At 41.0% G+C, this 15,500-nt stretch overlaps 1 protein-coding gene across 1 annotated transcript in view; it reads left to right on the top strand.

The window, feature by feature from the left end:
* The window catches only part of rock1 (Rho-associated, coiled-coil containing protein kinase 1), a 118,929-nt gene that overhangs the window by 80,354 nt on the left and 23,075 nt on the right, over positions 1-15,500 (top strand). The window contains exons 15-24 of the mRNA XM_055634180.1: positions 361-452; positions 535-781; positions 1,834-1,940; positions 3,433-3,583; positions 4,593-4,753; positions 8,062-8,246; positions 12,395-12,464; positions 12,831-12,934; positions 13,700-13,865; positions 14,000-14,093. Of these exons, the coding sequence (XP_055490155.1) occupies positions 361-452; positions 535-781; positions 1,834-1,940; positions 3,433-3,583; positions 4,593-4,753; positions 8,062-8,246; positions 12,395-12,464; positions 12,831-12,934; positions 13,700-13,865; positions 14,000-14,093 (1,377 nt within the window). The remainder of the gene's footprint in view (positions 1-360; positions 453-534; positions 782-1,833; positions 1,941-3,432; positions 3,584-4,592; positions 4,754-8,061; positions 8,247-12,394; positions 12,465-12,830; positions 12,935-13,699; positions 13,866-13,999; positions 14,094-15,500) is intronic.

Here is a 15,500-nt window from a genome sequence, read left to right as displayed (position 1 = left end):
CTTTGCACCGTGTCAATATCACTCAGACAGCGCTGCTCCCGCTTGCCGTGTCCCCCGTCTGCATAACGGGCTGGTGAAGGAAGCGATGTGTATATGTGTGTGTCCCACTCGTGACAGTCTCCATTCCAATTGCCTGTTTTTCAGGCGACTGCCGGCAACTTGACAGTCGCCTGAAAAATCGCCGAAGTGGGACAGGCCTATAAGGCACACTGATTGTATTTCAAGCCAATTAAAATGCAGCTTATTGCGTACTTGTTATGTCTGATTATTAATAATTTTAACAACAATCTTCCTTGCTTAATGAATTGTACTTCAGAGACAAGCAGTTGCAACTTTCTAATTGTAATTGTTCATCTGTAGGTTCTATGTTAAAGGAGCAACTTGAAGATTTGAGGAAGGTGACCCAAAGCTCCCAGATATCAACTGAGAAAATTGTGCAGCTACAAAAACAAGTGGGTTCTAAACCAATAAACGTTTTTTATCCCCGAATCAGTCAAAATGTGCCAGATATTATTGTTTGTTATCTATTAACAGTTAGAAGAAGCTAATGCTTTGTTGCGGACTGAATCAGACACGGCAGCAAGATTACGGAGAAATCAAACTGAACAAACAAAAAATATGAGCCAATTGGAGACTGTAAATAGCGAACTGCAGGAACGAACCCGCTTTTTGGAGAATACAAAGCTACAGTTGGAAAAGGATATTATCCAACACCAATCTGCTTTGGACACTGAGAGAAGAGATCGCAGCCATGGTTCAGAATTGATCAGCGATTTGCAAGGTAATAGGAATTTGTAAGTTTTAATTGTGGCATGTTGTGATTTGAGATTTTTGGATCATTTTCTTTCCTTTGGCAAATGGGAAAACATATCTGAGTTGCACGAACTGAAGATGTGGGCAATTTTGTCAGATGGTGACTCTGCTTCAGATTCCTTACCCTAAGATAATTATTTTCTATTTACCTTTGCAATGTGAAACTGCCTGAATTTGGGAGAAGATGGGGAGGTGGTGGAAGGAGTTGGCTGGTTCAGGGAGGAGGGGGGGGGGGTGCTCCATCAATCTGTGGAGTTGACCTTTGGTCTTTTACCATGTAAATATGTTCTTTGTTCATGTGCCATGAGTCATCAAAATGACTCAATATGCTCATTGAGTCATTTTGCTGAAGGCAAGGGAAATCTGCTGCCTTTCACCTTATTGATAGCTGTGCAGACATTTTTTTGCATGGTTGTCAGCAAATATTTTCCTTACAGTGTAGTGGAAAAACCTCATGGCCTGCAGTATCAATGAATGAATTGGGGAACTGAGACTCCTCAACCAACCTGATTGGAAAAATGTCATTTAAGGTGATGGGAACAAACATCCTCTGTACACTGATAATTTCAAGGAAACCATTTCACTTAACTCTTTAGCTCTTAAAGTAAGAAGCACTATTATCTTGACAATAAAGTATGTGTCTTCCCATCGCAAGCAAGTGAACTTCATAACCTGCATCATCTGAATAATCTATTAATTTGAAGTATTCTTACCTGTTGCAATATTTTTAGTGTAATCATGAGATTCAATCCAGTATTCTTTCTTTGTGTAATATCATGCTTTTGTTTTTATTTTTAACTTATTTCAAGAAAACCAATGACATGAAGTGTACCTGAAATTCACTATTTAATGTTTAATTGTGAATTCCACTTACTGTGTTCAAACTACTAATACCTGATCCTGCCTTTCCTCCTTCGCCTAAAGGTGGAACTGATTTAGATTAGGTGCTTGCACCAGACCCACTAGAAGATCTCACAGCAAAATGAACAATCTATTAATAATGGCTCTTTATTTCCCCAGCTCGTATCACTTCTTTACAAGAAGACTTGAAAACAACAAAACTTAACCTTTCAAAAGCAGAGATGGAAAAGAAACAAGCACAAGAGAAGCATAGCAATCTGGAGAAGGTATTAAAGCATAAGAGTAATAACTGTGAAAGGTCATTAAGCTGGAAAGGGTGAGGAAAAGCTTCACAAGGATGTTGGAGGGAGAGGAGGGTTTAAGTTATAAGGAGGGACTAGTTAGGTTGTTTTTATTTCCCCTGATGTGTAGGATGCTGAGGGGGGAGTGATATATATAAAATCACGAGGCTCATAGGCAAGGTGATTAGCCTTAGAGAAAAGACTAGGAAATAGATATTTTTTGTTTTCCTAGGACAGGAGAGTCTAAAACTAGAGGGCACAGATTCAAAGGTGAGAATGGAAATATTTAAAAGGAACCTGAGGGACAACATTTTCTTTGGTTGGTATGTGGAATGAGCTGCTAGAGGATGTGGTAGAGGCAGATATAATTACAATGTCCAAAAAATACTTGGGACAGGTACATGCATAGATAGGATTTGGTGGGACGTGGACCAAATGCAAGCAAATGGGACTAGCTCAGATAGGCAACTTGGGCGGTATGGAAAAGTTGGGCACAAATGTAGGGCCTATTTCTAAGATATATAACATACACCATATATACAATATATGGTATACATTACATTTTTCTCTATGATAGAGATTAAAACTGACCATGATTCTGCCAGTCAAGATACAACTTTGACATCACATCTGTAAGCTTATGAAGCATGCTAATATTTCACGTTAAAATTCTATTTGCTTTCTTCACCTACCAAGATAAAAGATATGAAGAATATTGTTTTAACTCTCCCATTGTTGTCTGGCTGATTTAAGGATTTCCATCTCTGTGTTTTTAATAAACTTGTAATATACATATAATTTTTACTTGAAAATGCTAATATTTGTTTTCCTCGTTCTTCATCAGTATATGTTTATCTCTTATTCCAAATTGTAACTATTTTGGGGGCTATTCAATCCATGTGACACAGAGGCAGCACGCTTGTACTGTCTTTAAGTGCTAGATACTCAGGAACAAATGCATCTCAAAATAGTTTTTCCGAAGTGTGCTTCTGCAAAGAGTCACATTGGTCAAATTAATATTAGTTCCATTTGCAATGTTCATCGTGTTGAGGGAGGACAGGTAGTCCTGTATACAGTAGCTACAAGAAGGAGGTGCATAATGCAACCTCTGGAAAATTGCTTATACTTGTGAGAAGACATCTACCTTCGTACTTTCCCTATTTTGGTGATTGTTTGAGCAAATGAAGTAACTGAAAGTGCTGAAAATATTCAGGAGTTCAGGCTGCATCTCTGGCGACTAACCTGAAATATTAGCTCTGTTTTTTCTTTACAGAGAGGGTGTGACCAGGTGAGCATTCCCAGTTTTTCCTTGAGATTTGCAGCATTGGTATTATTTAGATTTAATGGAAGCATTTTTTTTTATTTTTTTTTTATTTCGCCATCTCCCATTTGGTTTTAAGAAAGATCTGGCAATATGGCACTTTTAATCTGTTACATTAAGAGCATGCAATAATTCTGTGATACTTCTCCACTGTAGGAAAAGAATAACCTGGAAATTGATGCAAATTACAAACAAAAAATGTTACAGCAGCGATTGGACCAAGAGATCGCGGAACATAAAGTAACTAAAGCACGATTGGTAGATGAGTATGCATCCATTGAAGAAGCAAGATCTGTGGCTATGAGTGGTTAGTATTCAAAGAACTTTGTGTAGGTTCTATGGTTGACTTCATTATCTGAAAATGAGCATGCCAAATCAGACTTTCTTCTTAAGGAATGAATAATTTCAGAAATTGTGGTACTGCCTCAGCCCTATATTAACTATATGAAGAATCCTATAGTTTGAGAGGTATTAATCTCCATATGTAATTTTGTTGTTTTCTTTTCCAATGGCTATCTCCCCTTTAAACTTCATTCCTGGTGCAGGGTTTCATCTCCAAAAGGTGGCAATCTCTTTTCTTCCAGATATTCTGTTCGACCTACTGAGTTCTCTCAGCAGTTTATGTTTTGCTATAGATCTCAGTATCAGCAATCTCTTGTATGTAAAATGTAGCACAGGGAATACCACCGGTTTTCCGGTACCTGATGGTCCTACACTTCCTTTAATCCGGACAAAATTACGAGAGCACACTTGAAATTTCCGCTAGAAGTCTCCCCGAAAATGTGGCGCCTAAGCTCATAAGGACTTCCACGGTCGGACTTAATGTAGTTTGCCAAAGGCGCCGCCAACTCGCCGGTGTGTAGATTTGGAAGTCCCCTTACGAATGTGGCTGCTCGACTGAGTGAGGTCATCGTTCTCGACCCAGGCTCGCGTTTCCATGGCTCGCGTTTCTGTGCTCCGGCGGCTGCGAGCCTGCAGAGAAAGCAGCGCCTCGGCCCCACAGGCACTCGCCGATCTGACTCTAATCGCAACTTCCGAGGGCAACTCGTTAACTGGTGCCTGGGCTGCCCGTAGAAGAAATTCAAATTTCGCTGTAAATTTAATTTCTATTTAATATTTGTTTTATTTATAGAGACGGGAGGAGAATAATTAGTGGGTCAGAGATGTATTGTTGAAATCACAACGTGACCACTGTTGGCCTGGTAAAACTGATAATCTGGCAAGGCTCTAGAACCAAGAGTGCCAGAAAATCTGTGATGTACCTGTATTTATTTTCTCTTAAATACTTGAGTTTAAATTAGTTTGTTGCTATTCAGAAATGGACAACAAATTGAGAGAAGAGAGGCTGGCTCGGCAGAGGGCAGAGAATCAGATGTTGGAAGTTGAAAAACAGCGGTCTATGCTGGACGTGGATTTGAAGCAGTATAAACAAAAGGTGGAGCAGCTCAGTAAGCAGAAGGAAAGATTGGAAGAAGAGGTGAGAACAATTTTTAAAAATATTTTGGAGATTTTGTTTTTAATATTTTGGAACATTTGATTCTAACAGGGTAATGTAACAAAAGACACACAAGGTTGAGAGTGCTCAAGAACCTGCAGTGAAATTTGATCCTGGGCAAATAATACACTTCATTATCATGAAAACGTGAAATTTGTTACATCAATTTTATGTCGCATGAAATATGTTTCATCAATTTTATTTAGCATATTGTTTGAAGTTGTTTATTTAAACTATAATCTTACCATTACCAAACCGATGTATCAGTAATTTTGCACTTCAATAGTGCAAAGGATTCTAAGTGCCTACTTTGAAATGTTTAGTTTCAGAGGGAAGTACTTAAGAAACATATTTTTGGATAGATTAGACTTTTTGTTTATTAGTTTCTTTGATACATTAGTATCAGGTAATATTGATTGCTTGATTGAAAATACAGCATGGAAACGGGCCCCTCAGGTCACCAAGTCCACACCAACCAATGATCATCTGTGCATGCTAGTTCTTTGTTATCCCACGTTCGCATCTACTCCCTGATCAGAGGTGACATTAGACGGTTCGTCTAGTGTGTCCATATGGGTGGAGCTGAGGGATAATTATCTTGTTGTGGGTAGACCGTGGAGGCCTGTGACTGGTGGTGTGCCTCAGGGTTCAGTGCTGGGCTCGTTACTGTTTGTTGTCTACATCAATGATTTGGATGTGAACATACAGGGCAAGATTAACAAGTTTGCTGATGATACAAAAGTGAGCAGTTTTGCAGATAGTGAAGATGGTTGTGAAAGATTGCAGCAGGATCTGGATCGATTGGCCAGGTGGGCGGAGGAATGGTTGATGGAATTTAATACAGAGAAGTGTGAGGTGTTGCATTTTGGGATGTCGAACAAGGGCAGGACCCACACAGTAAATGGTAGGCCTTTGGGTAGTGTTGTAGAACAGAGGGATTTAAGAGTACAGGTGCATGGTTCCTTGAAGGTGGCGTCGCAAGTAGATAAGGTGATCACAAAGGCTTTTGGCACTTTAACCTTCATCAGTCAGATTATTGAGTATAGAAGTTGGGAGGTCATGTTGCAGTTGTATAAGACGTCGGTGAGACTGCATTTAGAATATTGTGTTCAGTTCTGGGCACCATATTTTGGAAAGATATTGTTAAGCTTGAAAGGGTTCAGAAAAGATTTACGAGGATGTTGCTAGGACTAGAGCGTGTGAGCTATAGGGAAAGGTTGATCTCTATTCCATGGAGTGCAGGAGGATGAGAGATGATCTTATAGAGATGTACAAAATCATGAGAGGAATAGATTGGGTAGATGCACAGAGTCTCTTACCCAAAGTAGGGGAATCGAGGACCAGAGGACATAGGTTCAAGGTGAAGGGGAAAAGATTTAATGGGAATCCGAGGGGTAATTTTTTCACACAAAGGGTAGTGGGTGTATGGAACAAGCTGCCAGAGGAGGTCGTTGCGGCTGAGACTATCCCATCATTTAAGAAACAGTTAGACAGGTACATGGATAGGACAGGTTTGGAGGAATATAGATCAAGCACAAGCAAGTGGGACTGGTGTAGCTGGGACATTGTTGGTCGGTGTGGGCAAGTTGGGCCGAAGGGCCTGTTTCCACACTGTATCACTCTATGACTATATACACACAAGGGGCAATTTACAGAGGTCAATTAACGCACAATCCCGTGCGTTTTTGGTATGTGGGAGGAAACCGGAGCATCTGGAGGAAACCCACGTGGTTACAGGGAGAATGTTCTCCATACAGACAGGACTCGAGGTTAAGATTGAACCCATGTCTCCAGCGTTGTGAGGCAGCAGCTCTACCACTGTGCCATCCTTGTGCCAGTGCTGCCCTTTGCTTGCATATGAAAAGTGGCCAACGCTGTATCTTTTAACAAGAAAACAATTCGCATTTAGCTTTAAATCATAGCTGGACTTAGGATCTTGGTCCAGGCCACATGCTAACTTTTGCTGTAGGAGTAATTTGCTGCCAGGCTTAAACTTTTTTTTCCTGAAGGAACACTTTTATTCATAACATATTGAGATGTACACTAATACAATTGAAATATGGAATTATCCTTCACTCGGTGTCCAGGTTTATCATTATATATTCATGTTAATATGTCACTCATGTTTCATCCCCAAACAATCAATCGGTGAAACATTTAAAAGTTTATTGCAAGGAGTGGAATTGCTAAGTGTCCTGTGACATACGGTGATCCTTCTTCATAGAACCTTTCTAGTCGCTGTGCCAAGCTTCAATGCGCCCCTCAGTGCATACATCTATGGAAAAGTGCCGGTTGGCAGCACTGAAAGAGCAAAAAGGTTGTCCTGACTTTCACCGAGTTTTTGATTGAATTGATTAAAAGATACAGCATGGAAACGAGGCCTTTGGCCCACCAAGTCAACCAACCATTGAGCAACCATTCACACTAGTTCTTTATTATCCCACTTTTGCATCCACTCCCTACACTCTAGGCCGAGGGGCAAGTTACTGAGGACAATTAACCTACAAAACTACACGTCTTTGGGATGTGGGAGGAAACCCCCAAGCGATCACGGAGAACGTGCAAACTCCACACAGATAGCACCTGAGATGAGGATCGAACCCAGTGTCTGGCGAAGTGAGGCAGAAGCTTTACTAAATGAGCCACTAAGCTGTTGATCATCCAGAGCTGTTACTTGGGAACTGCTGGAAGATGGGAACTGCTGGAAGATAGGCACTGCACTCAGTTCTTCAGAACTGAGGCGTACACGTTAATTAACTAAAGTAGAGTGCTTCTATATATTACATCTTCTATGAGGAACAACTACTTATGATTTTAAATTTGCCATTCTGTTGCAGAATACCTATGCTGAAAGAGCAACAATCATTGCCTTGATCTTGGCAAGTTCTCGTAGTACCCCTTCCACACAGTGCTTTCCGCACAATGCATGTTAATCAAATCCATTTTTTTAACATGTCAGATAAAAAGTTGTCGCACCATCATAGTTAGTTGTTCTGACCAGGCCTATACAAAGCTCCAAGGAAGAGTTGACAAATAATTTGGGACGGTTTATTGCACTCAGTGTAAAATGATCATTCTTTCAGTCGGTGCCCATCTAAGTTGTGTGTAGATTGGCAGCCTGCCTATATGTAGAACAGTGATTGCGCTTTGGATATTAAATCTTTGAATGCAAGTAGCTTTGGAGAGTCCTGACAAGGTGTGAGAGGCCTCTTATAGATGACATTAATTTGTCTATTGAAATTAAGATCATTTAAATAGAGAAAGTATGATCAATGTTCTTGATTTTGCAGGTGAAGAACCTATCGCTTCAATTGGATCAAGAGAAGAATAAACGTGCAGTGACAAAGAATGAGCTGAACGCCCAATCATTGGAAGCAGACAATCTTAAAGGATCAGAAAAACAGCTGAAACAAGAGATCAATTCGTTGCTGGAATCCAAACGGTCACTGGAATTTCAACTGGGACAACTCTCAAAGTATTTATTTGCTTGGGATATTACCATTAATTTTATTTATTTGTGGCACATGGGCAACATTAGCAAGACCAGCACTTTCAATTAAGTTCAATTGTGTTTCATGTAGTGACTCAAAAGGTGATTTTAGAGGAGTTAAGTTTCAGTGGCATTACTGTAGAGTAGATTTAGTAACAATAACTGGTGTCTTTAACGGAGGAACATTTGTGCCAAAATGGCTCTTTACGGTAAACGATGTGGCGATGTTTTATTTTTTCATTTCAAATTCAGTACAGTAAAATTTTAACAGTCTGGTCAATCTAGGATTTTTATGGTTCTGAACAGATTTTATGGCCTATTGGATTTACTTAAACCTACTTTTTTATATGCTACATAAGGTATTGGTTCATTTTGAGCCCATTGAGTTAAAAGGAAGTAGAAAACACAAGTACTATGGAAGCTGGTCCTGGCCTCAAACTTACCCATCATCCTGACCCCTGGGATTCCACACCCAATCATGCCCACAGATACCCTGAGATAAGGGCTGAGGAGTTTGCACAAATACCAACTTCAGTTTTGAACTCCAAGAAGAGTGCAGTTGGGAATAGTTTCATTGTTTTTGAATTTGCTTAGGAGTCATAAAGGGCCTGTCCCACTTTCACGACTCAATTCAAAACCTCTGCCGAGTTTAAAGGACCTAAAAAAAAAAATCAAGATCGTGGTAATCTACAAACTCCTACGACATTCCACGACTATGTTCACGAACTACGAGTATGTCTGCGAATTCCCACGACTATTTCGATGCCCTCCTTACGAGTAAAAAGTTGCAATGTCTTTCATCCAGACCATTTTTTTACTCGTGGACATTTTTTATACATTATGTATAAAATGTAGGTAGGCTGGAAAAAACGTCCCAACTTACCTGATGCCACGTGTACCTACGGCTAGCAGAACGAGCCACTACGATATATCTACGAACTCCTACGGCCTCCTACGGACTCGTTACGAACATTCTGCGAGTTTGAATCAAGGGGAAAACTCGGGAGAGTTCATGAATAACTCGTGAAAGTGGGACAGGCCCTTAAGACTTCGCTGCTTGTCGTTCCACACAGGACTAGTAAAAGTTAGGCCAAAATCTGTCTTTTATCATATGGCAAATGGTATGTCATGTTTCATTCATATCTAGACTACCTAAATGCATAATTTGCTGTAAGATATTTTGGGAGGTCCTGAGGTCAGTATTTTTTCTTCCATGCTAAACCATAATATATATTTTGGTTTGGTTTAGTGAAGAGATGCAGTGTGGAAACAGACCCTTTGGCCCACCTAGTCCGCATCGATCAACGACCCCTGCACATTAATACTATCCTACACACAATTAGGGCCAATTTACATTTGTATCAAGCCAAGTAACCTACAAACCTATACTCTTTGGAGTGTGGGAGGAAATTGTTGATCTAGGAGAAAACCCATACAGTCACAGTGAGAACATACATATTCTGTACAGACAGCACCCGTAGTCAGGATCGATCCCGGGTCTCTGGCACTGTAAAGCAGCAATTCTACCACTCCGCCATTGTGCTGCCCATATTATTTATAATACATAATATACTGAATATATATTGAATCCCAAAAATATTTATATTTTTTACGACCATTGAGGATGACTTGATCAACTAATTCTGAAGTTTAATCAGGTTTGAAGACAAATGTAGCAATTCTACACACAGTTACAGTCCTTAGGCTCCTTCTTCTTGCGTATGGCGTGCACAGCCTAAAGTTGTAGGACAACTTGTTCTATTTGATCTTATTTGATTGTGCACGCCAGGTTGATTGCATTCGTCGAAACAGGGCGGACCACGTGAAGGTTGCAATTTCTCACCCCCTTAGGCTCCTGTCCCACTTTCACAGTGGTAGCAGCGAGATGAGAGCATGGCCAGAGTAGTTTTAAAGCACATGGCATTGGGGGTTCAGTATTGATGTGGATAGAGAACTGGCTGGCAAACAGGAAGCAAAGAGTAGGAGTAAACGGGTCCTTTTCACAATGGCAGCAGTGACTAGTGGGGTACCGCAAGGCTCAGTACTGGGACCCCAGCTATTTACAATATATATTAATGATCTGGATGAGGGAATTGAAGGCAATATCTCCAAGTTTGCGGATGACACTAAGCTGGGGGGCAGTGTTATTTAGTGTGAGGAGGATGCTAGGAGACTGCAAGGTGACTTGGATAGGCTGGGTGAGTGGGCAAATGTTTGGCAGATGCAGTTTAATGTGGATAAATGTGAGGTTATCCATTTTGGTGGCAAAAACGGGAAAGCAGATTATTATCTAAACGGTGGCCGATTGGGAAACGGGGAGATGCAGCGAGACCTGGGTGTCATGGTACACCAGTCATTGAAGGTAGGCATGCAGGTGCAGCAGGCAGTAAAGAAAGCGAATGGCATGTTGGCTTTCATAGCAAGAGGATTTGAGTATAGGAGCAGAGGTTCTACTGCAGTTGTATAGGGTCTTGGTGAGACCACACCTGGAGTATTGCGTGCAGTTTTGGTCTCCAAATCTGAGGAAGGACATTATTGCCATAGAGGGAGTGCAGAGAAGGTTCACCAGACTGATTCCTGGGATGTCAGGACTGTCTTATGAAGAAAGACTGGATAGACTTGGTTTATACTCTCTAGAGTTTAGGAGATTGAGAGGGGATCATAGAAACTTACAAAATTCTTAAGGGGTTGGACAGGCTAGATGCAGGAAGATTGTTCCCGATGTTGGGGAAGTCCAGGAAAGGGGTCACAGCTTAAGGATAAGGGGGAAATCCTTTAAAACCGAGATGAGGAGAACTTTTTTCACACAGAGAGTGGTGAATCTCTGGAACTCTCTGCCACAGAGGGTAGTTGAGGCCAGTTCATTGGCTATATTTAAGAGGGAGTTAGATGTGGCCCTTGTGGCCAAGGGGATCAGAGGGTATGGAGAAAAGGCAGGTACGGGATACTGAGTTGGATGATCAGCCATGATCATATTAAATGGCGGTGCAGGCTCGAAGGGCCGAATGGCCTACTCCTGCACCTAATTTCTATGTTTCTATGTAGTGTGGATCTTTTATATTAACTGCCTGTTTGAGACAGTTCGTACTGTTAATTCCTTTGGTGGTAAAGTCAATATCCGTGATGCACCAGTCGACATTCATCACTTTCTGCAGCCTCCATCATTCATAGGCGTTCATGTCACTGAACCTGACCATGATGCAACCAGTCAGTGTACTCTACTGTTTACCTGCAGAAGTTTGATAGAGTATTCAGTTACTTGCCGAATCTCCTCAAACGTCTGAGGAATAGGAGACATTGGTGATTTTGTGATTGCATCAATGTATTCGGCTCAGGACAGATCTTCAGAGATTACATCCAGGAGATTGTACTTGTGACTTTCTTGAAATTGGACTGCATTGAGCTAGGGTTTTGGGATTGCAATCCAACTTCCATGGAAAATTAGTTGCTGAGCAGTCGGTAACAATATTATGGTAAATATCATTGCAGCACCGGATGACACCGTATGATGGCAGCCTCGCCAACAGTCTGTTTTGTTCTTTTGTTTTTAGTCTGTTGTTAAATATATGTTTTAGTGTATCTTTAGTTTTGTATTATGGGGTGGGGAAAACTTTTTTATCTCCGTATTGTATCTCCGTCCGCACTGCGGCCTAACATCATGGAGCTGGCAGTCCCTTTGCTGGGGATCGACTTCGGGAGCTCCAACCGCAGGAGCTTTGACCTCCCCGATGAGCGGGAGCTTCGATCACCCCTGCTGCGGGAGCTGCGGGAGCTGCGGGAGCTGCGATCGCCCTGGCTGCAGGAGCATCGATCGCATACTTCGGGAGCTTCGATCGCCCAGACTGCGGATGATTCGACGGCCCCGACCGTGGGAGAAAAGAAAGGAAGAAAAAAGTTATTGCCTTCCATCACAGTGTGCTGTGGTGGATGGTTATGTTAATGTTTATGTATGTTTATTTATGTGTGTCTTGTTGCTTTTTTGGTATGACTATGGCAAATCAAATTCTTTGTGTGTTTTCACATACTTGGCTTATAAATTAATCAAAATTACAATTACATTTGCTTGTTTCATCAACTAGTTTGATTTTTAAGATGTCTACAACAATAAGACTGCATTTTTGACTTCTTGACAGGCAGTATCGAGGCAATGAGGGCCAAATGCGGGAACTCCAAGACCAACTTGAGGCAGAGCAGTATTTTTCTGTGAGTCGACATTTTCAATATTTCATAAGTTAACATGGGATACCAGAACAATGCCTAAAATGGAACATTAAAATAATCATTAATAACTATGTTAGCCACAACCTAATCTTCAGATTCAACCCATGGTGGAGGGTAATTTCTCACCCATGGATATCAATAATCTATTTATCCTTGTTTTATTTTTATTTTTTCAAAGCTTGATGGAAGCAGAATTCCAAAGTCTCTCTTCTCCCAGAATAAAAGTTCTGCTGGCTCACGGTTCCCACAATTTTTCCCTGAGGAAAAATGTCATCAAGTTTTAGTCAGTAAATTCTTGCTCATTATTGCAAAAAGGGGCCCTTATTCCTTTCTTGAATTTGTTCACAGACTCTGTATAAGACTCAAGTTAAAGAGCTTAAAGTGGAAAATGAGGAGAAGAATCGAATGAACAGTGAACTTCAGAGGAAGATGCAGGATGTGATCAGTGAAAGGTAGAAGATTCGATATGATGAACCTATTTTCCAAAGAATTGCATGAATAATGCCATTTGAAACACTCCTCCAGTTACAATCCTACATAAAAATTTCTGCGGCTAAATGTTCAAATACGTTTCAACCCATTTTAAAGCATTAGCACTAATACCGGAGAGTAAAGAGAGTGTGACAGATGGTGCGTATTCTGAACCAGGTATGTGATGCCTGCCACATTAGTTGAGCCTTCACAGTGCTACAAATTGACATTAGTCCCCTGGTTTATATACATCCCAATGTTATATTCATAGGTAGACAAAAATGCTGGAGAAACTCAGCGGGTGAGGCAGCATCTATGAAGGGAAGGAATAGGCGACGTTTCGGGTCGAGACCTTTCTTCAGACCCTCCTTCTCTCCATAGATGCTGCTTCACCCGCTGAGTTTCTCAAGCATTTTTGTCTACCTTTGATTTCTCCAGCATATGCAGTTATTCCACCAATGTTATATTCATGCTCTCTTTCCAAATTGGTCTGTCAATAAATACCAGGCTGAGGTTAGTTTGTTCAAAAGCCATCCTCAGATTTTTGATTATATGCTGAGATTTGTTCAGGAGCCAGAAATTGAGTAATTGCTCGCCTCCAGTAGAATCTCCTTCACCATCTTCATCTCTCAAAATACGATTTCTCTGCTCCGATCAGCCAAAATTGAGTCAATCCTGTTTGCAAGCTCAAATGCCGAATTCTTTGCTACATATGGTGACACCCATTCTCTTTTTTTGTCCACCAGGGATTCATTATCTTCACAAGTGGATCTAACTATAACTAAAGCAGATTCTGAGCAGCTAGCTCGGGCTTTAGAGGAGGATCGATGTTACGAACTTGATCAGGAATTGAAGAAAATAATGGCACGACACAAGCAAGAGCAAATTGAGAAGGACAGTACCATTAGTTTGGTAAACTTGGAAGTTTTACATGTACTAAGAGTGTATAAGTTATCGTATAACTTAAGCCTCGTATTTCAAGCCTCAAGTGATATGCAGCACTGTTATTTTCTGTTGTAAAAATGTACGTGTTCCTTTATATTTAGCTAGAGGAATCGAATAGAACCCTAACCAAAGATGTAGGAAATCTATCCAAGGAGAAAACAGAGTTTGATGAAAAAATGAAGTCACTGAGAGAAGGTATGGAAATCTCTACTAATAATTAGCTGTTATTATGCTTACTTTGATGATTAATCAATATAATTATACTGTGAGAGGTAGTAGTTTGAATTGTGATGGCTATTCCTAGGATTGTAGCATTGAGATCTTAGTTTACACACTCAATGACGTTCTCGTGGCATGTTGGAAAGCACGTGTATTAAAACTGATGCCATCTGTCTATTCAGATATCCCAGTGGATTGGCATCAGACAGGCTTGTCAGGTCATGTTTGCTATGCTCTATTGCAACACATAGTGGTCCTGGTTTTGCTCATCTCTTTCCACTTCCCCGTTTCACAGGAAAATTGATCATACTGTGAATTTTAAATGTCTTGTTAAATTTTGTAATATTATGTAACATCCAACAGTCTGGAAAATGTGCCAGTATAGAACTCAGTGTGCCACATTGTCAGTGTTTTATTGTACAGTTGCTACTCGACCTACGATGGGGTTACGTTGCGATAAACCCATCGTAAATCGAAAATATCTCGTCGAAAATGCGTTTAATACATTGCGATCACGTGACCGGAAGTGCCGTTCTGCTCACTGCCATTGCCGAGTGTCGATCGTAAAGTCGAAATATCGTAAGTCGAAGCATCGTAAATCGAGGAGCATCTGTATATGCATTTCAGCAAGTGTTTCTGCGGCCCCACAGCCTGCAAGTGGTGCAATGTCAACTTGGACATACAGTGTATTCCGAAAGTATTCAGACCCCTTCACTTTTCCCACATTTTGTTTCATAGCAGCCTTATTCATTAAATTAATTTTTTTAAATCTTCAATCTACACACCCCATAATAAAAAAGCGAAAACAGGTGTTTAGAAATTTTTGCAAAGTAATTAAAAAGAAATAACTGAAATATTACAAGTATTCAGATCCTCTAATCAGTACTTTGTTGAGGCACTTTTGGCAGCGATTACAGCCTCAAGTCTTCTTGGGCATGACGCTACAAGCTTGGCACATCTGTATTTGGGTAATTTCTCCCATTCCTCTCTGCAGATCCTCTCAAGTTCTGTCAGGTTGGATGGGGCGCATTGATGCACAGCTATTTTCAGTTCCCTCCAGAGATGTTCGATCGGGTTCAAGTCCGGGCCCTGGCTGGGCCACACAAGGACATTCACAGACTTGTCACAAAGCCACTCCTGCGTTCTATTGGCTGTGTGCTGAGGGTCGTTGTCCTGTTGGAAGGTGAACCTCCGCCCCAGTCTGAGGTCCAGAACGCTGTGGAGCAGGTTTTCACCAAGGATCTCTCTGTACTTTGCTCCGTTCATCTTTCCCTCAATCCTGATTAGTCTCCCAGTTCCTGCCGCTAAAAAACAGCCCCACAGCATGATGCTGCCACCACCATGCTGCACCGTACATATGGTATTGGCCAGGTGATGAGCGGT

Source organism: Leucoraja erinacea, chromosome 4 (assembly GCF_028641065.1).
Source record: "Leucoraja erinacea ecotype New England chromosome 4, Leri_hhj_1, whole genome shotgun sequence".
In the NCBI taxonomy this organism is placed as follows: domain Eukaryota; kingdom Metazoa; phylum Chordata; class Chondrichthyes; order Rajiformes; family Rajidae; genus Leucoraja; species Leucoraja erinaceus.
This window is presented reverse-complemented; position numbering and strand designations above follow the sequence as displayed.